The sequence below is a fragment of the Rattus rattus genome, chromosome 6, assembly GCF_011064425.1.
Source record: "Rattus rattus isolate New Zealand chromosome 6, Rrattus_CSIRO_v1, whole genome shotgun sequence".
In the NCBI taxonomy this organism is placed as follows: Eukaryota; Metazoa; Chordata; class Mammalia; order Rodentia; family Muridae; genus Rattus; species Rattus rattus.
This window is the reverse complement of record NC_046159.1, coordinates 137,837,217-137,860,245: the sequence shown is the minus strand read 5'-3', so window position 1 is coordinate 137,860,245 and position 23,029 is coordinate 137,837,217. Positions and strand designations below refer to the sequence as shown.

The window sequence follows — 23,029 nt, the reverse complement described above, 5'->3', positions numbered from 1 at the left end:
GGTTTCTCTACCTGAAAAACCTTAGGATTTTTTTTAAAAATTATTCTCATATAATACACATCACATATATCATATATCAATCATATATAATAATCAGATAACAGACAGATAGACAGATAATATATCATCTCAACCAGAGTTTGAGTTTCCCCTCCCAGTTCCTTCCCCCTACTTCTCCCTGCCCCCATGCATTTCTTTTACATTTTCCTTCAGAAAAAGTCAGGCCTCCCAGGGATATCAGCCAAACATGGCATATCAGGTTGCGATCAGACTAGGAACCTACTTTCTTATTAAGGCCGGAAGAGACAACCCAGTAGGATCGCAAAAGGGTCCCAAAGCTGGCAAAAGAGTCAGAGACAGTCCATGCTCCTAATGTTAGGGGTACCACAAAAAGACCAAAGTACACAAGTGTAACATATGTAGCGGGCCTAGATCAGTCCCATGTAGTCTCCCTGATGTCAGTTCAGTGTCTCTAAGCCCCTATGAGCACAGATTAGTTGGTTCCGGTTCCATGAGTTTTCTTATACTGTCCTTGACCCCGGTGGCTCCTACAATCCTCCCTCCTCCCTCTTCTGTGGGATTCTACAAAACTCAACCTTAGGTTTGGCTGTGGATTTGTGCATCTGTTTCTATCACTTGCCAGATGAAGTTTCTCTGATGACGATTATGCTAGGTTCCTGTCAATGAGTATTGCAGAATATCGAGTATTAAGAATATTGATTTCATTTTTTTTCTAGTGGGGTTTGGTTCTATTTTGAGTCATTGAGCTATCAGCCTTTGGTTCTTGTCCTTCCAGTATTTTTGAGATCACTTATGTATACAGTCATATCATCTGTGAATAGCCGTGCTCTGACTTCTTCCTTTTCAATTTGTATCCTCTTTGTCTTCCTGCTCTAGCTAGAACTTCAAGTATGGAGTGGACAGCCTTGTCTTGTTCCTGGTTTTAGTGGAATTGCTTTGGGTTTCTTTCTATTTAATTTGATGTTGGCAATTGGCTTTCTATATATTACCTTTATCATGTTTATTATGTTTATCGTGAAGGGATGTTAGATTTTCTCAAAGGGTTTTTCAGCATCTAATGAGATTGCCAAGTGTTTTTCTTTGCTGTATGGTGGATGAAATTGATAAATTTTTATGTTGAACCATTCCTGCTTCCGGAGATGAAGCCTATTTGATTATGGATCTTTTTGATCATGGATGTTTTGTGCATATTTTTATTAATTTTGTACTAATGTTCATGATGGAAATTTGTAATTCTCTTTCTTTATTAGTCTTATGCAGTCCTGGTATCAGGAAATTGACAGAGCAAAGTCTTCTGCTGGAGTCATAGGCCAAGATATGGAGATTGAGGAAAGCTCAGAGGACTCTAAGAGTGTGGGTGGGCTGGGGACTTGGTCTTACTTGGGGTTCTGGGTACCAGTGTGGCCTCCAGTAGAGAAGGCAACTTCTGCTAGAGTTGTGGGTAAGAATATGAAGACAAGGGGTGGGGGGAGTGCTGCTGGGAAACTTTATGACTGCTTCTATTTTCATAGGGGCTATGTGCCTATTTAAATTGTTTATCTGATCTTGATTTAACTTTGGCAACCTGCGTCTATCAAGATTTTTTTTGGGGGGGGGTTCCAATTTTGTAGTATTCAGGTTTTTGAAGTATGACCTAATGATTCTTTGGATTTCTTTGATAACTGTTGTTATGTTTCCACTTTCATTACAGACTTTGTTAATTTGTATATTCTCTCTGTGTCTTTTAGTAAGTTTTGGTAAGAGTTTATCTTGTTAATTTTTTTCGAAGAACCAACTCTGTTTCATTGAATCTTTTTATTGTTTGCTTTGTTTCTAACCTATTAATTTCAGTCCTGAGCTTGACTATTTCCTGCCCTCTACTTCTCTTGGGGGTGTTTCCTTTTTATTGGTCTAGAGCTTTTAGGTGTGCTGTTAAGTTACTAAGTATGAGATTTCTCTAATTTCTTTTTGAAGGCACTTACTTAGTGATGTGACCTTTCCTCTTCCACTTTCAATGTGTCCCATAAGTTTGGACATGTGCATTCATTTTCACTGAATTCTTGGAAGACTTTAGTTTCTTTCTTAATTCTACCTTGAACAGTCATTGGGCAGAGAGTTCTTCAGTTTCCACAAGTTGGTAAGCTTTCTATTGTTGATGTTGAAATCCACCTTTAAGAAACAGAGGTCTGCAGAGCTCCCAGGGACTAAACCACCACCCAAAGAGTACACATGGACAGACCCATGCCTCCAGCTGCAAATGTAGCAGAGGATGTCCTTGTTGGGCACCAATGGAAGGAAAAGCCCTTGGTTCTGCCAAGGCTGGAACCCCCAGTGCAGGGGAATGTCAGGGCAGGAGGTGGGAAGGGGTAGGTAATTGGGTGGGAAGAAGGGGGGATGGAATGGGGGGTTATGAGTGGGAAACTGGGAAGGGGGATAACATTTGAAATGTAAATAAAAATATCCAATTTTATAAAAGGAAAAAAAGAAACAGATCTGGTAGGATACAGGGGCTTATTTTGATTTTCTTGTATCTGTTGAGATTTGCTTTGCAACCAAGTATGTGGTCAATTTTAGAGAATGTTCCATGAGGTGCTGATAAAAAGGTGCATTGTTTTGTGTCTGGGTGAAATGTTGTATAGGTGTCTGTTAGCTTCATTTTGTTCATGCTGCCCGTTAGCTCTGTCTCTGCTTAAGGTTTTGTCAGGATGATTTGTCCTTTGGTGAGACTGGGGTATTGAGGTCTCCTGTCCCTCTACTAATATGTTCAGCTGGTGTGTGATTTAAGATGTAGTGATGTTTCTTTTACAAGTTTGGTTGCTCTTGTCTTTGGGGCACACATGTTCAGAATTGAGACATTCCCTTCACAGAGTTTTCCTTTGATGAGTGTGAAGTGTGCTTCTCCATCTCTTTTGATTAATTTTGGTTGAAAATCTGTCTTGTTAGATATCAGAATGACTATACCAGCTTGCTTTTTGGATCCACTGGCTTGGAAATTTTTCTTCTATGATTTTATTAAAATATTTACTGGATCTTGGAAATGGTATTCTTTTCCTTCCATCCCTGTTATACCTTAGTTTGTTCTTTTTATAGTGTTCCAGATTTCCTGAATGTTTTATGTCAGGAATTTTTAAATTTTAACATCTTTGGCCCATGTATCATTTTTCCCTCATCTTCCACACCTGAGGTTCTCTCTTCTACTCTTGTGTTCTGTTGGTGATGTTTGCATCTACTGTTCCTATTCTCTTCCCTAGGTTTCCCATCTCCAGGGTTGCCCCAGTTTGTGCTTTCTTTATTGCTTCTATTTCCATTTTCATGTCTTAAACAGTTTTATTCATTTCCTTCACCTACTTTTTCTTGGTTTGATTGGGTTTCTTTAAATGATTTATTCATTTCCTTCCTATTGTTTTCCTGGATTTCTTTAAGGGATTTATTCATTCCTCCTTTACCATTTCATAAAATTGGTTTGAAGGTCATTTTCTTGTGCTTCAGATGTATTGGAAAATCCAGGCCCTGTGGTAGGATGGCTGGGCTCTGGTGGTGCCATATTGCCCTGGCTGGAGTTAATTTTGTTCTCAAACTGGCCTCTGTCACCTGGGTGTGGGCTAATTATAGGTTTATAAGCCATTTTCAGAGTTTGTCTATTCTAGGTAGATTCTGGTTCAGGGAATGGGAAAACTATGTAACTGCTGGGTTGGGATTTTGAGATTCTGGGAACTGGGATGGCCTCTGGGGTGGACTTCTGCTGGAGTTGTGGGCTGGGATATGGTGATGGGGGGTGGGGTGCTGTTGCCAAGCTGGGCAGGCTCTGAGGAAATATTGGATGTGTGTGGTTCTGCATATGGTCATGGCATCTGGTAGAGGAGGGGGATTCTGCTGAAGTTGTGGGCTAGAGTGTGGAAAATCTTCTTAAAACTGAGTTTCCTAATAGTAAATAATAAAAACATATCTAATAATTACCTTCTTTAATTGTTCTCTTACCAGAAATCTTTAAAACTATGATGAGCAGACCTGCTGAGAAGGAAGAGGCCATTGCCTTAGAAATCCAGTCTGACACATTACTTATTCTGTCAGGTCTTTGTGAGAATTATATCCAGAGGAAGGTATGTAGTGTAGAACCAGTGCTCAGGTCTCCCAGTCCCCAGTGCCCATTTGTGTTCCCCTTTTTCTAATCTCGTCAGCGTGAGATGTGGGATGACTCAGCATTTAACACAGTTGGCCTAATCCTAACAACCTGAGTTCCATTTCTGGAATCCCCAAGACAGAAGGAGAAGCTTGTCTTTGACCTCTAAACATGCATCATAACACACACCTGCCCATACAAATGCACAATTAATAAATAAATAAAATGTAAAACCTAACTAACCTTTAATATGTTTAGAGTATGGTTATATACATACTATGAAATGTGCAAGGCTTGAATATATATTTCAATAGATTTTTTGAATGTGCATAGCATGTTTTATCAATACTCCAATTGAAACGTAATATACATCTTTAAGTACACTCTCTTACAGGTGTCACATTTACTTATCTGCCCTGCAGCCACAGACCTATAGATTAGTTTTGCCAATTCTGATGAGTGAAATCACACAGAATTTGGTCTTCTGTATGTGTTTTTGTTATCCAGAAAGAAATTGCATGTGTTTCTGGAGTGTATTCATAGTGTTACATGTATCATTTCATTTTATCACTAAACTGTAATCTACGACCTATCAAAACCTGTTTATCTTGTACTTTAGTGATAAGCACTTAGGCTTTTTGTATTTGGACTGGTTAAAACAAAGTTTCAGGGAACACTCTTGAACCAGTCTTTCAGGGAAATATAATGCTTTCACTTCTGAGTAAAAACCTAGGACTAGAATTACAAGATTTTAAAGTAACCAGGCAGCTATGCATATTAGGCTGAATTTTCAGAAACATTGCTTGGAGTTTCAATTGTCTTTATATCTAAAACTAGAACTTTAAAACAATGGTTTAATTCTCTTTTATACTTATTAGCTTGTAGTAAACTATTGATAATTATGAGTGATAAATTGATAATTTCATTATCATAAAATGATAATTTTAATAAGAGACAGAATTGGGAAGATAAAAATTTAAATTTTTGATAGATTTTTAATTTTTAGATTTATATATCTTCTTTGGGCTTTGTCACAGGTATGTCTGTGCACCATATGCATTCCTGGTACTCAGAAGAGGCATTGGATCTCCTGGAGTTATGGAAGTTTGTGACTGCCGTTTGGGTGCTAGTACTCAAACCCAGTTTGTCTGAAAGAGAACAAGTGCTCCCAGGTGCTGAGCTACCGCTCTAGTGCCATAAATAGAGAGATTTTAAGGAGAGGCAATAGGAAGAGAAAGATAGGTCTGGCTCCAAACCTTGACATATAATGTACTATTCTTTTCTGTCCTGATGCTCATCTAGAATCATAATCATGGTCAAAATAAGAACTAGAGGAGAACAGCATGACAGTGAGAAACAGAATTGGTAAGGGGAGAAAACTGAGTGGTGATGAGTTTATATAAGTCATTAAAGGTTGACTTGTCACTCATCTACTTATTCCTCTCTGGAGAACATCTGCCATGACACATATGGATGCCTGCTATTCACTTGACATGACTCTAGGCCACATTCACCCCAATGTGGAAGAAGTCATGGATAAGTTTTATATTGTTTACATTTTCAGATAGAAAAATTACTAAAAACACTAAGCTAGCACACTGATTTTAAAGTGATTGACTTTATAATTTACCACAAAGAACTAAGAATGAATGAGCACACTCTTTAGAAACCAACTACATTTTATATTATTTTATGTGCATGAGTCTTTGACCTGCATGAATACATTCACCACATGTGTGCTTGGTGGCCTCCATGTCAGAAGGGATTGGCTTCCCTGAAATGGGATGACTGTGGGATTGATGGATGTGGATTCTAGAGAACCACATCTGATAAAACAGCAGCAAGTTCTCTATAAAATGCTATACCATCCCTCTTATCTCTGGGTGAGTTCAATTTTTAATTGTTTTAAATTCCTAATTTAGAAACTAGCCATCCTAGTTTGAAAAACAACCAAACCATTGCTAGTATTATTTTTCTGGTAGAAAAATAGTTTTAAAAGGATAGGATGATGTAGAGAACAGAACAATTACATATTTGTTCCAAGAAATGATGTAAACAACTCTCTTCGACAGGAAATGTTCGGAACTGAAGGAGTTGACATAGTTCTCCACGTAATGAAAACAGATCCCAAGAATTTACAGAGGGGCTTAGGCTACAACGTCCTTCTTTTCAGTACATTAGACAGCATTTGGTGAGTATTACTGTGACTAAGTGAACACCCTAATATAAGAAAATTAAGTTTACCGCTACCCTTTTCTTCCTCAGAATTACACTAGAGCATAAGTCTGGGCCTTCTCTGCTAGATGGCCTGAATGAGAGTTTGTGAAATAACCAAGCCAGTCTACCACTCAAGTAGAAAAGCCACTCATCTGAAAAGTTAATTGCTTATTGTGATTAATTCCATTGCACTTTGGTGCCGTCTGGGAAAACAGAAGCGTCACCATTGCTTATGCAGGATGATCCTTCTGCTTTGGCTCCTAGGCACCGAGCTCTGTTCCAGTGACAATCACCTAAATGTTCGATAATTCTGTGTTGTTTAAGTAATTATACGTTACTATATGTTTAAGTTTTAAACATACCTGGACATTTGGTATAATAATTATTTTTCTTGGACCTTTTCCTTCTTAGCTTTTATTGATAACTTAGATGGATTAAATGTTGTCAGAGTTCCCCAGAGAAAGAAAATTAATATGTGCTATATAGAGAAGAATATTTATTGTAGAAACTGGCCCAGTTCAAAGGTTGAAAAGTTATAACCTGGAAATAAAAGCAAGCTAAATCTCTGTCTTGGCTTCTTCTCTATTTCAGTGATAGGATGACCTGACAAAAGTAACTTAGCGAAGACAGGGTTTATATTTGCTCATAATTCCAGGTTCCAGTCCACACTGGACAGGTCAAGCTGTCAGGAGTTTTAAGTGGCTAGTCACCTTACATCCACAGTTAAGAGCAAAGAGTAAATGCTTGTGCTGAGATAAGGATAGGGTGACATAGATAGCCCATGGAATGGTGCCACCCACAGTGGATGGGTCTTCTCACCACAGATAATATAATAAATATAATCAATCCTAGCCGGCTTTAAGGCTGGGAAGAAACAGATAACTGTTAAAATGACTATCATCACCACTACTATTGCCAATAATAGCGCTGTCTGCTTACTAAGGAAACTACTGAGAAAAACAGTGAAAGTAGCCCTGGAAGCAGTTCCAGTCCCTCACTCCACGCAGTCCACATGGACTTGAAAAGTAGGCACTGTAGCACACGTCACGTGCAAGGATGAATGCAATCAAGATTCATCAGATAATTCAACTGCACCAAACCGTGGAAGAGATGGTAAACAGATGAATTTGAAGAAACAGTTATTACAGCCAATAGACCAATAGAGTTCTTCAAGAATCCTTGGTGAGGAGTCCCTGTAACTCCACTTGCAAGGCACTGCCACCAACCTCTAGTCTCCTCAGGGGTGTGTGTGTGTGTGTGTGTGTGTGTGTGTGTGTGCGTGCACACCACACACACACACTACACATAAAATCTTGAAAACATTACAATTGAACCACATTTATAAAGCTTCTTCAGAGTTTCTATTTTAAAGTGAAAACAAATTAACTACTTGGTTTTGAGGAATAAAGTAAAAGTGTTGCCTAATGATGTTGTGATAGGAAGGAGGGTCTACGAGTTAACTCTAACAACAGTTGCTGGTTTAATGATTGGCTTTCTTTTAATTGAAGGTGCTGTATTTTGGGGTGTTATTCTTCTGAAGATTATTTTCTTGAAAAGGAAGGGATTTTTCTCCTTTTGGATATTCTGGCAGTAAGTAATATCACAGCACACTAACACAGAAGATAAATGTGTCCATGCTAACCTTTTCCAAACTAAGTACCAGAAAACAGGATGTTGTGACTAAAGGTGCCTCAAATCATGTTCAGATATAGTGATGGGTTTTGTTTTTGTTTGGAGTTTGGGTGGTTCTGCTTTGTTTTGGAGCATGGTCTCTCTATGTGGTCATGGCTGTCCTGGAACTCACTATCTAAATCAGCTGGCCTGGAACTGACAGAGATCGTCCTACCTCTACCTTCTGACTGCTGAAATTAAAGGTGTGGGCCATGCCCAGCCAGATATATTGGTTTAAATAAAATCCCTCCCAGAGAGTCCCCAAACACTAGCATGTCAGGAGTTCTGAACATTCCTCCAGTTAAGGAGTCAGTTTACATGGGTCATTGCTCCTAAACTGATGTTTTCCTTCTACTCTTATCTACCTGCCATGAAATCACTTATGACAAAGCTACACTCTGTGTTCTACCAAATCTCTGTCAACCCTCAAAAACTTCCAGCTTTACCCAAGTTATGGGTAACATTAGAAAAAGATGACCCTTTAAGGAATTATCTGCAGTCCAGAGGTAGTGTGAGGACATCAGCATGTCGGGTGTGAAGAAGGAGCCACCACCTTGCAGCTGTGGAGAACAGGCCTCAGTACCATTGATGTGAATTGGGACTGTAGTCAGTACTGTAGAGGGAAGTCATGATTCATTTTCAATGAAATTTGCAAGTCTTATGCAGAGGCATAGCCACGCCAATATAATTTCCACACTGTATTTTATTAACAGAATAATAAGCCCACTTTGATTTGATAAATATACCAAAATTATCAGTGTCTTATCATATCCTTGCAAGAGAATTTGTACATTACTATATTCATAATGTTTTCATCTATAAAACCAGATAACAACAGCATCTTCTCATCCTGGTGTAAGGAGGCTAAATGAGTGAGCATTCAGTGAATATGTACATAAACATTATGTCTATGTGAATATCAATTCATTGACCTGTTCTGCCTGTATACATTATTGTAATGTGTGTGCTATGTAAGTCACTAAGTAGAGCATAGTGTGGACTTAGTCAGGAAATGCTTAGAATGTTGTTGCAGCAATTTCAACTCTTAACATTTGTTTCTTTCTCCAGTGAAGTAAAAAACAACAAAACCACTCATTTGATTTAAGGTTCTGTTTCAACACAGTTCTGCTAAAATATTTATTCAATATACAATAACACTGCTAACAAGGGTTAAATATTATGGATTACTTACTGTGTGTTGCAGTCTCTCTCTCTTCCTCTCTCTTTCTCTGTTTCTCTCTCTCTTTCTGTCTGTCTCTGTCTCTGTCTCTGTCTCTCTCTCTCTCTCTGTCTCTCTCTGTCTCTCTCTCTCTGTCTCTCTGTCTCTCTCTCTCTCTCTGTCTCTGTCTCTCTCTCTCTCTCTCTCTCTCTCTCTCTCTCTCTCTCTCTCTCTCTCTCTCTCTCTCTCTCTCTCTCTCTCTGCCAGGGTTTCTCTGTGTAGCCCAAGCTGTCCTGTAACTTGCTTTGTAAAAAGAGTAAAAGATCAGACTGGACTTGAACTCACAGAGTTCCACCGGCTTCTACATCCTGAGTACTGGAATTAAAAGCATGTACCACCTCACCTGACTTTCAGTTTACTATAATTCACAAAACCCGTCGCAAGAAAAACCCATCATATAGGATATTTGTGTTAGTCATGTTTTGCTGGAGCAGTGGTTCTCATCCTTCCAAATGCTATGACCCTTGGATATAGTTCATGTCATAGTGACCACCAAACAAAATTATTTTCATTGCTACTTCATAACTGTAATCTTGCTATTGTTATGAATCATAATGTAAATATCTGTGTTTTCTGGTGGACTGAGGTGGTCTATGTGAGTCATTCACCATCCCCACAAGGGGTCATGACCCGCATGTTGAGAAACACTACTCTATAGTAACAACTTTTAGAATGAATTTATATATTTATATCCATATACATGTATCTATATCCATACATATGGATATCTATATCCACATATAGACATAAATATGTAAGTGTAGATATAAAGGATTTATTAGAATGCCTTACAGGCTGGTCTTCTAGTCTATCAATGGCTGCTTACGCGTGGAAGGTCCCAGAATCCAGCAGTTGTTCAGACCATGAGCCTTGACGTGTCAGCCGGTCTTCAGTATCCACCAGAATCCTGAAGATGCAGGCTTTAATGCGAGTAAAGGAATGGACTTGCTAGCAGGAGCAAGCAGGCAAAAAGAGCAAACTTCCTTCTTCCACGTCTGTTATATAAGCTTTTAGCAGAAAATGTGGCCCAGATTAAAGATGGATTTTTTTTTCCATCTCAAACAATCTGGATTAAAGGTGTATCTGTGTATCTTCCCACATCAAAGAAACAGATTAGAAGTGAATCTTCCCACTTCAAATATTTAATTAAGAAAAAATCTTTCAATGTGTGTCCTCTTATTTGTATTTTAGTTAATCCCAGATGTAGTCAAGTTGACAACCAAAATAACCATCACAGAAACTGACCATGTTTGCAATTCAAACCAAAGGCTTTGTTTTCTGTGCCAGAGGAGTTATGCACAGAGAATGCTTTCTATAGGAAATTCACTACGTGGAACCCGTTATTGTGGTTTTTATTAGTTAAGTCTCCTTTTTGACAATGTCATGCAGGTACATAGTGAAACCCCTTTACTCCCATCCCTCACTCTGTCTTGCCTCCATTCCATCCTGTCATCCGCCCTCCTTCCTATCAATCTCTTCCACATCTGTGCCCCTTGTTTGTTTGGTTTTAACCTGAGCTATCTCTACTGCCATAGGTTTAGAGCTCTCCATGGAAGCCTAGCAGACTCAAGAGCGAATACACAACTGAAAACAATGCCTTACCTTCTGTGATGGTTCGAATAGGCTTGGCCCCCGTAGACTCGTGTGTTTGAATGCTTGGTCCATAGGGAATGGCACTATTAGGAGCTGTGGCCTTGTTGGAGTAGATATGGCCTTGTGGAGAAAGTGTGTTACTGTGGAGGTGGGCTTTAAGGTCAGATATGCTCGTCTGGCCAGTGAGAAAGTCTCCTTTTGCTGCCTGTGAACCAGGTTGTACAACTCTTGGCTCCTCTATCACTATGTCTCCTGCAACTGCCATGCTTTCTTTTCTTTTTTTTTTTTTTTTTTTTTTTTTTTTTTTTATTAACTTGAGTATTTCTTATATACATTTTGAGTGTTATTCCCTTTCCGGTTTCAGGCAAACGTCCCCCCCTCCCTTCCTTATGGGTGTTCCCCTCCCCATCCTCCCCCCTTGCCGCCCTCCCCCAACAATCTAGTTCACTGGGGTTCAGTCTTAGCAGGACCAGGGCTTCCCTTCCACTGGTGCTCTTACTAGGATATTCATTGCTACCTATGAGGTCAGAGTCCAGGGTCAGTCCATGTATAGTCTTTGGGTAGTGGCTTAGTCCCTGAAGCTCTGGTTGGTTGGCATTGTTGTTCATATGGGGTCCACGAGCCCTTCAAGCTCTTCCAGTTCTTTCTCTGATTCCTTCAACAGGGTCCTATTCTCAATTCAGTGGTTTGCTGCTGGCATTCGCCTCTGTGTTTGCTATATTCTGGCTGTGTCTCTCAGGAGAGATCTACATCCGGCTCCTGTCGGTCTGCACTGCTTTGCTTCATCCATCTTGTCTAATTGGATGGCTGTATATGTATGGGCCACATGTGGGGCAGGCTCTGAATGGGTGTTCCTTCAGTCTCTGTTTTAATCTTTGCCGCTCTATTCCCTGCCAAGGGTATTCTTGTTCCCCTTTTAAAGAAGGAGTGAAGCATTTACATTTTGATCATCCGTCTTGAGTTTCATTTGTTCTAGGCATCTAGGGTAATTCAAGCATTTGGGCTAATAGCCACTTATCAATGAGTGCATACCATGTATGTTTTTCTGTGATTGGGTTACCTCACTCAGGATGATATTTTCCAGTTCCGACCATTTGCCTACGAATTTCATAAAGTCATTGTTTTTGATAGCTGAGTCATATTCCATTGTGTAGATGTACCACATTTTCTGTATCCATTCCTCTGTTGAAGGGCATCTGGGTTCTTTCCAGCTTCTGGCTATTATAAATAAGGCTGCGATGAACATAGTGGAGCACGTGTCTTTTTTATATGTTGGGGCATCTTTTGGGTATATGCCCAAGAGAGGTATAGCTGGATCCTCAGGCAGTTCAATGTCCAATTTTCTGAGGAACCTCCAGACTGATTTCCAGAATGGTTGTAGCAGTCTGCAATCCCACCAACAATGGAGGAGTGTTCCTCTTTCTGTATCTAAATTTTGTATTTTGTATTTAAAATGTGTATTCTTGGTGATAAGAGAAATTTGCTTGAATTCTTAAAAGGTCCTCCACAGTTGCTGAAAAAGTATAAATTTACACTTTTTCCTATTTGACTGTCACAGTTCTATCAGTTATTCTCTTGATAACAGAGTGTACCTGATAATAATCATCTCAAACCTTAATAAAGGATGTAAATGGAAAAGATCCTGTACTCACAGGAATCTGATAACTGCTCCATTTAAAATAAATATGAATATTCTCTCAGTTTTTGAAATCTCCTTCCATTTCCACCAAGTGAATACATATTTACTTTGAAGTATGTTTATCACTACTTAAGAATTATATTCAATCTATTGTTTTAAGTTTTAGTGTTAATTCATACTCATGAATGCTCACTAATGGCTTGCTTGTTACAGTCAGACTGCTCAGAAGGCACTGGCTGATAATCCAAGTGTCTCTTTCATTCTCAGTATTAACTCTTTTTGTCACTTTCTATTTCTTTGCAAAGTTGAACCAAAAAAAATTCTGTAATCTGATTCTTGGAATAATGGTTGAATTTTGTGATAATCCCAAAACTTCTGCTCATGTCAATGCTTGGCGCGGGAAGAAAGACCTGACTGCTGCTAGTCTTTTGATTAAACTGTGGAGAAAAGAGGAAAAAGAGCTAGGAGTAAAACGTGACAAGAATGGCAAGATCGTTGGTGAGTATGGTCACGGCTTCTGGTAGGAACAATTGAGATTGATCTAGAGTTTCACAGCATGTGAATGTGAGGATGCTTACCCATTTTATAAGGTTTTTCCAACAAGATGCTAAAGACATTTTAATCATAACTGGTGAGTACCTGGCGTGCGAGGGGATAGTACGATCAGTAAAAGCTTACAGGACTGGAGTTACACCCCAGAACAACAAAACGAAACACACAAAACAAACTTGGTTCTGCTGGCTTGACAGTGAATCCTAGAGATGAGTCTCCTCCCTAGAGCTGTACCTTACCTTCCCTCCACTCACCCTGCCCCCCCACACCCACCCTCCACCCAGCCCCAAGATAGAACAGAGTATCCCAGGGCCAATTACAAAAAGGAAGCAAACAAATAAGCAAAAACAGTGGACAGTACCCAGGGAGCCATATAGGTTGTCCTCTGGCCTATTGCCCCCTTCTCTAATAAGTAAGGTGTGAATAATTAGAAGAAAATTAAGTAAATTAGTAGTGAATTTGGGTTTATTTTAAAAGGTGGCATTTACCTATATTCTTTAACTCAAAAATTAATGAAATTTCCTAAATAAGTTTATTTGGATTTCTTGCTTTTATAACTACGTTCACTTATGATGCTTCACTTAGCAATAGAATTTGACAGATAAGTAGTATTTCACAACAAACCTTACAGTACTTTGTGCGCTGGTATTTATATAATTTTCTTTTTACACAAAAGAGGTTTCTTTTTAGTAAAAATAAGTCAAATGTTCATCAGTCTTAGCTGCCATGTTCTAAAGATAGATTCAGATGATGATATCAGAATGAGTAATTGAATTCTAGAACCTATGATACTGTGTTACATCTTCTTTCACATTCAAATTGTGTTTTTAGCCAAACTGTTAGTAATATCTATATTGAATAAAATGCTACCACTTTAGGTTATTTCTGTCTCATTTTTGCTATCAGAGTTTTAAATTAAAACATCATGAGATAACTTTTCTCTTTATAGCATAATTTATAGAGACCAATCAAAATTATCACATAACCATTGACCTAACATTATCCTGTCTCAAGAACTTTACGCTTGACAAGGGTTCTACACTAAGTTTTCACCTTTAGGAAGGGCTGGAAAGAAGGTTCCGCAGTTAAGAGCACTTGCTGCTCATTCAGAGGACCTGAGTTTGAATCTCAGCACCCAGGTCAGATAGATCACAACTGCCTGTACCTCCAGGTTCTGGAAGCCAGCACCCTCTTCTGGCCTCTGCTGGCACCCAGATGAATACACACAGAGAGACACACACACATAAACAAATTAAACCTTTAAAAGAATTAAAGCTATAGCTGTTCTGTTCCTTTTGATATAGGGTCCCCTATGTAGTCCCTGTTCTCCTGGAACTCTATGTAGAACAGGCTGGCCTCAAACTCCCAGAGATTCTCTTATTTCTGCCTCACGAGTACTGGGATTAAAGGCATGTTCTGTTATGCCCTATATAGCCTTATTTTTTTAAAAATCTTACATAAATAAGAAAAATGAAAGCCATAAATTTTGCCACAGAATGGGAAACATTTACTGCTTATGCTTTCAATATAGTAGCCATGAGCTGGCTGGCAGTGTAGCAGGGAGCTTGGTGATAGATTGCTTGCTTACCAGTCCTGAGATCGATTCCCAGAACTCTAAAAAGAAAAAAATAGCAATGCACTGTATTTTAGTTTTAATTTTTAAACATATATTTGTATATTGATCCATTTTATATGGAGAATACAATCTCAAATGTTCACTGTGGTCTTCACCTCTTCCTTCTGTTTCATAACACCCCATGCTTAGATACAAAGAGACCCCTATTTACTAGTTTTCAAGAAGAACAAAAGATCGTGCCCCTTCCTGCTAACTGCCCATCCATTGCAGTTATGGATGTTGCTGAAAATATCAGAGCAAAAATTTATGCCGTGTTGGATAAACTAGGTAAGAAAGCCCTGACATTGACAAGAGTTTGTATGTGATGAGTATTGCTGCACTTGCTTTTCTACAGTGTCCCCTTGACACACATGAATAAAGTCCCTGTGTAGGATAAATGCACATCCCCTCATGACCTCCATGCCTAGGTCATCACGCCAATCGGAAGTTAGAATTTTGGAATGTGGATCCCCAAGTGAAGTTCTTTTCAGCTTTCCAGGCAATTTCAGTGTCTAGCAGGACCACATGCAGTTAATTCAGATGTTTAGGCTAAGTGATAGCCTTCGGAATGATCTCATTATTTATGTATTTATTTATTTATTTATTTGCATCCCAAGTACTGACCCCCATTTGCCCCTCACTGAGACCCTCCCTTCATCCCCAGTCCCCTTCTCCTCGGAGAAGGTAGAGGCGCCCTGGGGATCCCGTCTTTCTGGCACATCAAGTCTCTGCCAAATTAGGCACATCCTTTCCCAGTGAGGCAGAATTATCTCAATCTTTCAACTTGTTGCTTCCTGTTAAGGGAAAGGTTCTCGTCTGCTCTTTAGCTTCTGACAGTACACTCTCTTGACCACAGTAAATGAGTTGTCTAGTAATGGCTGTACAAGGATAACCTGGCAGAGGTTTTCTGGCAGGAGTCTGTGGTCGAATTTGTTTCTGTGGGGGGAGGGATTCTTGAAATTATTTGCTCCTGTTAAAATAATTCTCTCTGTACAAACTTTGATAGATTTTGAAAACTTACCAGGCTTATCTGCTGAAGATTTTGTCACCCTCTGTATAATACATAGATATCTTGATTTTAAAGTAAGTACCATTTTAATAAATCAAAATTTATTATTTTAAAAATAAATTGGGAAATAAAAGATGAGTCCATGACTGGAACTATTTGCACTAGTATTACTCTAGTATCCTCAATGTGTTTCATGTTGTGATTAAGGAGACATACCACTCTCTGGGGTTCTTTCATGAGGAAAGATTTTATGCACCAGTGATAGAGCCACGTGCCTTACAAGTCATAGAGCAGCACGGTTGTGCATCTAAACTGACATTGGCACACAAGAAAACCAAAGTCCCACCATGGACCAGGGAGCTGGGCAGGAAACCCCATCCTAACTAAGGAGCTATTGGCATTTGATAGGTGCTAGGAGAGGGTGAGTCTGTTTTTTTAGGGTTGTTCCCCTGATAGGTTATTGGTGCTCAGGTAGAGGACCCTACACCCATGCGCATACTGACAGTACTAGGTGGATCCCCTAGATGGCTGCTTGTTCTAAAAGAGAACACATGACATTCTCTTGGGGAGGGGTGGTAGAGGAATTGGAGAAGAGGGACTGGGAATAGACTGGATAAATCCAGTATATGCATTATGAACGTCTCAGTCAGTCCAATTGCTAGCTTGTACGAGAAGATGAATGTTAGAGTCAATTCTGAAGCCTAACACGATTTTAAAAATAGAATCTTTACTATTTGGGAAGCAGTAAAGCTGGAGTAAAGCAGGTTGTTGTTTATTGAAGTGTTAATACTTACCAAAGTAGTCGTTATCATTTCTCTATGTCATCAATCAAATTTCATCTAAAAGTGATTAAGGTGCTTAGTTGTCTAAGTGACCTTAGTAAAGAATGTCTTTAAAGTCTCAGGAAAACCCTCTGAAGTAAATATTTTATTTCTGTTAATATTTGGATATTGGGAATGAAGAAGTCTTTTTTCAAATAAAAAAAATCAAGTTGAATTCCTGTTTTAAATGATGCAACTTTCTCTAGTACTCAGTGTACTCTAGTACCTTCCTTTCAGAATGTGAGATGGAGATTTTGGCGTAATGAAACTGTGGAGTTGAAAACTTGAGATTCAAGGAGGGGGGACCAATAGGAGGGGCACGACTAAAATGTAAATAAGTAAAATAACAATTATAAAAAACAAACAAAATATACCCTTGAGATTCACTTATATGCCTTTACTAGTAGGTGAAGACCAGGATCCCTTTTCTGGGGATCACATGTCCCAGACTCCCAGCATGGCCCTCTCTTTGTTCCAGGTTCAGCATGACATAGCCTTCACTGGGTGCTGTAGGTAGGAATAGCATGAGTACTTCAGAAAGCCAAACTTGAATAGCAGCGTCTGCAGCTATGAAAGGGGAAAACTATTAACCAGAATCTTCAGATGTAGCTGGTGCCCATTCTCAGAATGTCTAATTACTCCCAAGAAGTAAGTTAGGAAATGCTTCTGCATTGACAGGATGGCCACCATATAGGGAAATGTGGAAGAAAGATCACTTCTGTTTAGTCTAACTTTCTCAACTTAAACTTTGCCATGACAGATTGGAGAAATATGGAATGAAGTGTCTGAAGAAATAAAGTTGGAAAAGTTAAGACTAGTCACTGTAGATGAAAAATCCTTGCACTCTATTATCGCAGCAACAGAGAATATTGGAAAGATGGTTGCTTCCTTGCAAAGTGAGATGATCGAAAACCAAGCACTCCAGGATGTGCAGAATGAACAAAGAGTATATGCAAAAGTAAGCGAGGGCGCCAGCAAGCCTTTGAAGCACACATTGTTAATTTCAATGTATAGACTAGATGAAGTTATCTATAAAATAGATTTGTCCTATTTGTAAATATTTCAACATTGAATCGGTTTTGTCTCTATGTGATTTTCAATGCCTTTGTGCAATTTAAAAGAAACTATGAAGCTAGGGGTTTAAAATTCAGTAATTATTTCAGTGTTGCTTTGAGCATTATAATTTAATTTTTGTGTTCTTTTTGTGTACATGTGGTATATGCACGTTGATACATTTATGTGCATGGAGATGTGTATATACATATGGAATCCAGAAGTGGATGTTGGGTCTCTTCCTCGATCACTCTGCATAGAGTTTTTCCCAGACCTCACGAGTCAGTACAACTAACTGGCTAGAGAGTTCCAGAGATCCTCCTGTCTCTTTCTCCCCTCCACCGAGCCACCGCTGGACTTTTAATGTAGGTTCTGGGGATGAGAGCTCAGGTCCATGTTCTTGCACAACAAGCAATTTACTGGTTGTGTAATTTGATTTTTGTACTCTCATATTTTACAAGGTAAAGAGATAGTTGAGGCATATCTATTCTTTGAAATATCTAACAGGGTTCCAAAAGTTGTAACCTGTTTAAATATATACTTTAAATATGTCTGGCAGTTTATCGGTAAGGAGTGCACAACTCCGTAGAAGAAATATAGTTGTCTTTCCTTCACACCTCATTCTATCACAGACCTCTAGTGTTTTTCCAGCTATAGGGATATTCATCCATAAGCTTCATTCTCATCTCAACACCAAAACACTGATGAGTGTTGATTTTCTACAGGCCTAGGAAAACTGGTCTGACTTTAGCTAAATAGAGAAAGCCAGTCAGGAAAATAACCTGTTTCCTAGAACTTTATGCAGGTGAGAAACTATGGCATAATTTGTGTGTCCATGTTTTACTGACTAAGAGGCATTTAAACAGTGTTATCCGTAGACAGAGACGTCACCACTTTGTTTTGGTTCTCTGTGACTACAGTTAAGCACTGTAGCTCCTTGAAGTGATCTCCAGTGTTGCCTGTTGCCTAATCTTCCCACATACACTATTGAATGTTTCATTTCACAGCTTAGGATCTGTGTCCATTTACCTGTGAATGCCAGCCTGGCTAATAGATTCCAATGTTTTGCTTGCACAAAGTTTTTATGACATGGGTACTACTGTAAGCCAATGATCTGCTCAGAACCAGGAAGAAATCATGGAGCTCATGCTGCCTCACAGCCATTAGCTCTTTTGAACCTTTGCCATTTAATTATACATTTATTGTCATACCTCTGTCCCAGCCTTTGAAGCAGTTGTTCAACTACATTTTCTTAAGTATTCCTAAGAATATTATATTTATAATAGAATTGTATGTTTGTATTTATGATACACACACACACACACACACACACATACACACACACACACCCCTCAGTGGTATGCATCCTCTGATTATACATTTGGTGGAAAGTCTATTAAGAAATAGAGTTGTTGGTTAATACTCACCCTAATAGACCACAGTATCACATCAAATTTAGTGGTCTCACAAAATCGCTACCTTGTTGCAGTCATAGATTAAAAGTTGTTTTACCAGTAAAATTTTTCCTAAACTTAGGATCACTGCCCAGAAGGGTCTCTTTATTTTCACCTGTGATTTTTGTCTTTAAATCCTGCATTTAGTTTTCTCCAGACTATAGAATATTCACAAACAAGAACTAGATAAAGTGTGCTGTTTTGGGTGAGAATGATTAATATTAAACTCTTTTGAGTAGTTTTACATTCTATGGAAAGTAGTTCAAACTTTAACTACAAGATGAATAACTTTTTAAATTTTAAGATTTTTTTTTTGAAACAAGGTTTGAAACAAGTTCCAGCACCAGTTGTCCTGGAACTCACTTCATAGATTAGAGCAGGCTAGCCTATAAGTGAAATATTTCTGCCTCCCTGGGCTTCCAGAGTGCTCAGATTAAAGGCTTCTAGCAGCATGCCCAACAATATTTGATTTGATTTGTTTGTTTGTTTTTAATTGTTATATATTCTAATTTCTATTTCAGCCAGCCTCCAATTTTCCTTTAGCAAAAGGGAGGCACTCCCTTTAAAATAGAAACTTCTGTGCCCTTTGGTGTGTTTCATGGGAACTGAAACTCTTAGTTTTTCCTATTTCTTTCAGATACAAGCTACACATAAGCAGAGAGATCAGGCTCACAAGTCATGGGAAAACTTCTTGGCTAGAACATCAAATGCTAAAACATTAAAGGTAAGATTTTCAAAGCAGTATACACAACAGCCAGCCAATCATAAGGACAGAGTATTCTAGAGACTGAATATTTATTTCCACTTCTCTGCTACTGTTCTGTAGGATATTTCTACTGTTAGAGCCTTGCCTGTCTCTTAGACTCCACTGAAAGCACAGTTTACAAAGGAAACAATGACTTAACACTAGGAAGCCAGGGTCGTGTTCCTGAACAATTTGAAGATGAAGGCTTGGGAGTAAGGCAGAGAGAACTGTGACCTGCCCTCCATTCTGAACCATCTTGTTGAAGGATTCCACTTCTGTCACCGGCAGAGAGAGGAACAGGAGGACACATGTGCCTTCTCTGCAAGGACACTGACCATGCTTTACTGGCAACTAATACTGTTTTCTTTCTAATTTAAATGTTTTCAGAAAGCAAAGAGACTTCAAGAAAAGGCCATAGAATCCTCCAGATACAGCAAACGACCACAAAATGCAATATTCCACCAAACAGTTATTAAAGGCCTTAACACAACGGTAAGGTCATTTTCCCTACATCTCTTAATAGATACAAAGTGTGAGCAGCCAAAATGTTATTTCTATGGGGACTTTTGCCTCATATAGTTTGCTTTGTGTTATTCAAATGTCCCATTGCTAAGGCATATTTATCTCCAAGACGCATTCTCCCCTCCTTTATTCCCACCTCTGGTGCTGTTGGAGCAGAGCCAGCCTCACAGGTTTCCTAAGTTGCCACCAGCTCTGCTCAGTGCATTGGTGTCATCTCCTCTCTAGGATAAATGTAGCTCTCCTTTGTCTGGAAATAGGCCAGGGCCACATCACAGTGTTCGCAATGATCTCTACTGGACAGACACAGTTTGTCCCCAGCCACAGAACTAACGAGCAATAGAAGAGTTTGAGCCCACTTTCCTGGTGCCAGAGTCCTTATCTTTCTCATGTCACACTTGAGACAGATTGGTGTCTTTTGCTTGGTGTCTTTTACAAAGCAAACTATAGGATATATGGGTTTTTCTGTTATCGAGAGGTTTTATGAGAAGACCTGTAGATGTTTGTCTTTTCCTTTCCAGGTAACTTCGGGCCGGGTGGTGACAGTGGAAAGCACTCCTACTCGACTGCTGGGAGGACCTCTGGCTGACACAGACATTGCTCTTAAAAAACTGCCTATTCGAGGAGGAGCCTTGCAGAAGGTGAAAGTGAAGCCGCTGAATGGCCTTAAAAAGACTGTCCCTATCTGATGTGTTCCACTGCTTCTGAAATAAATTCTACATGGAACTTTTTAGCTAAATGTATATTTATATACAAATGCAAGGCACAAAGTTTAGAATAAATATTTTAGTGAGATATAAAAATTAAAGTTAGGATAATATACTTTTTAATAGAAAACAGCACTATTTGAAAAGATTATCAGTCCCTTAACTGAAATTGTAAATGTGTTAACAATTTGGACTTTTGGCTCTACATTAATTGCTCCAAATACTTTACCCTAAGGGACATTTCTGTGGGCTTTGCATCTCCCATCATGAGTAGTTTAGACTGTGGCAACTGTTGGCTCAAGGGGCTGAAACTGGATTGGGAGGGATCTCCTTCCAGCAACCCTACCTTATATTTATCCAGTGGAAAAGTGTGGGCATATTTTTCTCAGTAACTGGTGTCGCCCCCTCTATGTGTTGGAGCCTTGCTTGGCCAGGCCCACATGCCTACTCTAGAGCACCTTACCTCAGAGCCAGCAAGATCTGAATACTCCTTGCTCTTGGAGCCATAAACAGTCCAACATCATCTAAAATACCTTAATGGAGTCAGGAATCAAGGTGCTATTATCAGAAGGATCTACGAATACCAAAGCAATACATACGTTGATGAAAGCATTCTATTAGTAAAGGCAATGGCCAGTCACAAGCTAAAAATAAAAACAAGCATATACACAGTTTTACTCTAAATATATAATTTTTCAAAGTGCAGCTAGAGAGATAGATCTTTAAATGCACTGGCTGCTCTTCCAGAGGCACCAACATAATTCCAGTCCCAGAGGATGTGACCTTTCTTCTGGCCCCCTCAAGCACCAGACACTCACATGGTGCACAGACATATGTGCAAGCAAAACTCCCATAGACATAGAAGAGATAAAATTTTAAATTCAGTAAATAAAAGTTTGAAGCTAATTCTAATGCTATTTCTCCGATGGGAAAGGGGCAGGTAGTATGTGGGTAAGCAGATAGAAGAATGCAACATGTCCATACAAATGGTACCAAATAATGTCACATTAAAATCTCAGACACCCAGAATCCTTTGCTGCGTCCACAGCTAAGAGCAATGAATCTTATAGACTATGGGCTTTGTCAGACTTGTAGTTCCCCGAAGGCAAGGAAAAGAACGTGTCTAATTTACCATTTGACCAGCACCTCAGTAACGAAGTTAGTGATGAAGGCTTTGTCTCTGGCAGCGTTTCCCTTGACATCTTCAAATGCAGCAATGCACTGACCTCAAAGGAAAGACTCAGCCCACAGGATGTACTGCACAAGTGATGCTAAGCAAGGAGAGCATGCTAAAGTAGTTCAAATACGTGTGCTTCAAAGCCGCCATGGGCTTTGATCAAGTTACAAGGTATGAATGAAAACATTATAGAAAAATTGTTGTGATTTGGTTGAGGATCAGTTTTACACATAGGTCCTATCTCCAAATTGATTTAGACTGATCCCCGTCAGCGCCATCTGAGGTCTACAGACTGTTCTGCTACCCAGTAGGAAGAGAGAAGACAAAATAAGACAGGTTATTTTCTAGCAGGTATTTACTACATGGAGGAGTATAGGCTGGTGGAAAGCAGCAATAGTGCTCAAAGCAGAAACTCTACGCATGGTAGACAGATCTCTAGCAAGCTTGTTTCTCTGATACAGTTCCGGCCATCACACAGTGAGCCAGGGAGGCTACCACTCTGACAGCAGCACAAACTTCCCGGCTTTTCTTCCTCCCTCTATCCTATAACTGCTCCCTGTGAGTCCAAGTGGATATGGCATCTGAGTGGCCCTGCCTGGGCAATGGACAGTCTATTTTCTTCTATGAGTGAGCTGAGACAAACTTGCAAGCCTTAAAACTGAGATATGTACTAATCAGATAAATAAAACTTGTATTTTGAAATCAGAATCAGCTGTTTTTATAACTCCATATCCTTAAGATTTCTAGAAGTTCACCGGTTATACATCAAATTAGATGAACTCAGCACAAACTCAAATCCGTGAACTAGATTTTGAGTCTGTTGTAGTCCAATTAGAAAAATGCCAGCGAATATTGGCAGTGTGATCAGAAAGCATTCCATGTAACTTTCTCTTCCTTTTCATTATTCATTTTACGTCC

The 23,029-nt window shown here is 39.2% G+C and overlaps 1 protein-coding gene across 4 annotated transcripts in view; it reads left to right on the top strand.

Annotated features, from left to right (window-relative positions):
* The window catches only part of Cfap69 (cilia and flagella associated protein 69), a 70,821-nt gene extending 48,002 nt beyond the window's left edge, over nt 1-22,819 (top strand). For 3 of the 4 annotated variants that reach the window (XM_032907018.1, XM_032907021.1, XM_032907022.1), the window contains 10 exons: nt 3,982-4,100; nt 6,193-6,311; nt 7,846-7,927; nt 12,765-12,957; nt 14,777-14,914; nt 15,633-15,709; nt 17,217-17,414; nt 19,601-19,687; nt 20,096-20,200; nt 20,749-22,819. In XM_032907018.1, coding sequence (XP_032762909.1) covers nt 3,982-4,100; nt 6,193-6,311; nt 7,846-7,927; nt 12,765-12,957; nt 14,777-14,914; nt 15,633-15,709; nt 17,217-17,414; nt 19,601-19,687; nt 20,096-20,200; nt 20,749-20,916 — 1,286 coding nt within the window. In that variant the 3' untranslated portion in view covers nt 20,917-22,819. The remainder of the gene's footprint in view (nt 1-3,981; nt 4,101-6,192; nt 6,312-7,845; nt 7,928-12,764; nt 12,958-14,776; nt 14,915-15,632; nt 15,710-17,216; nt 17,415-19,600; nt 19,688-20,095; nt 20,201-20,748) is intronic. The other variant, XM_032907020.1, reaches the window with a different exon arrangement.
* The last annotated feature ends 210 nt before the right edge of the window (nt 22,820-23,029 follow it).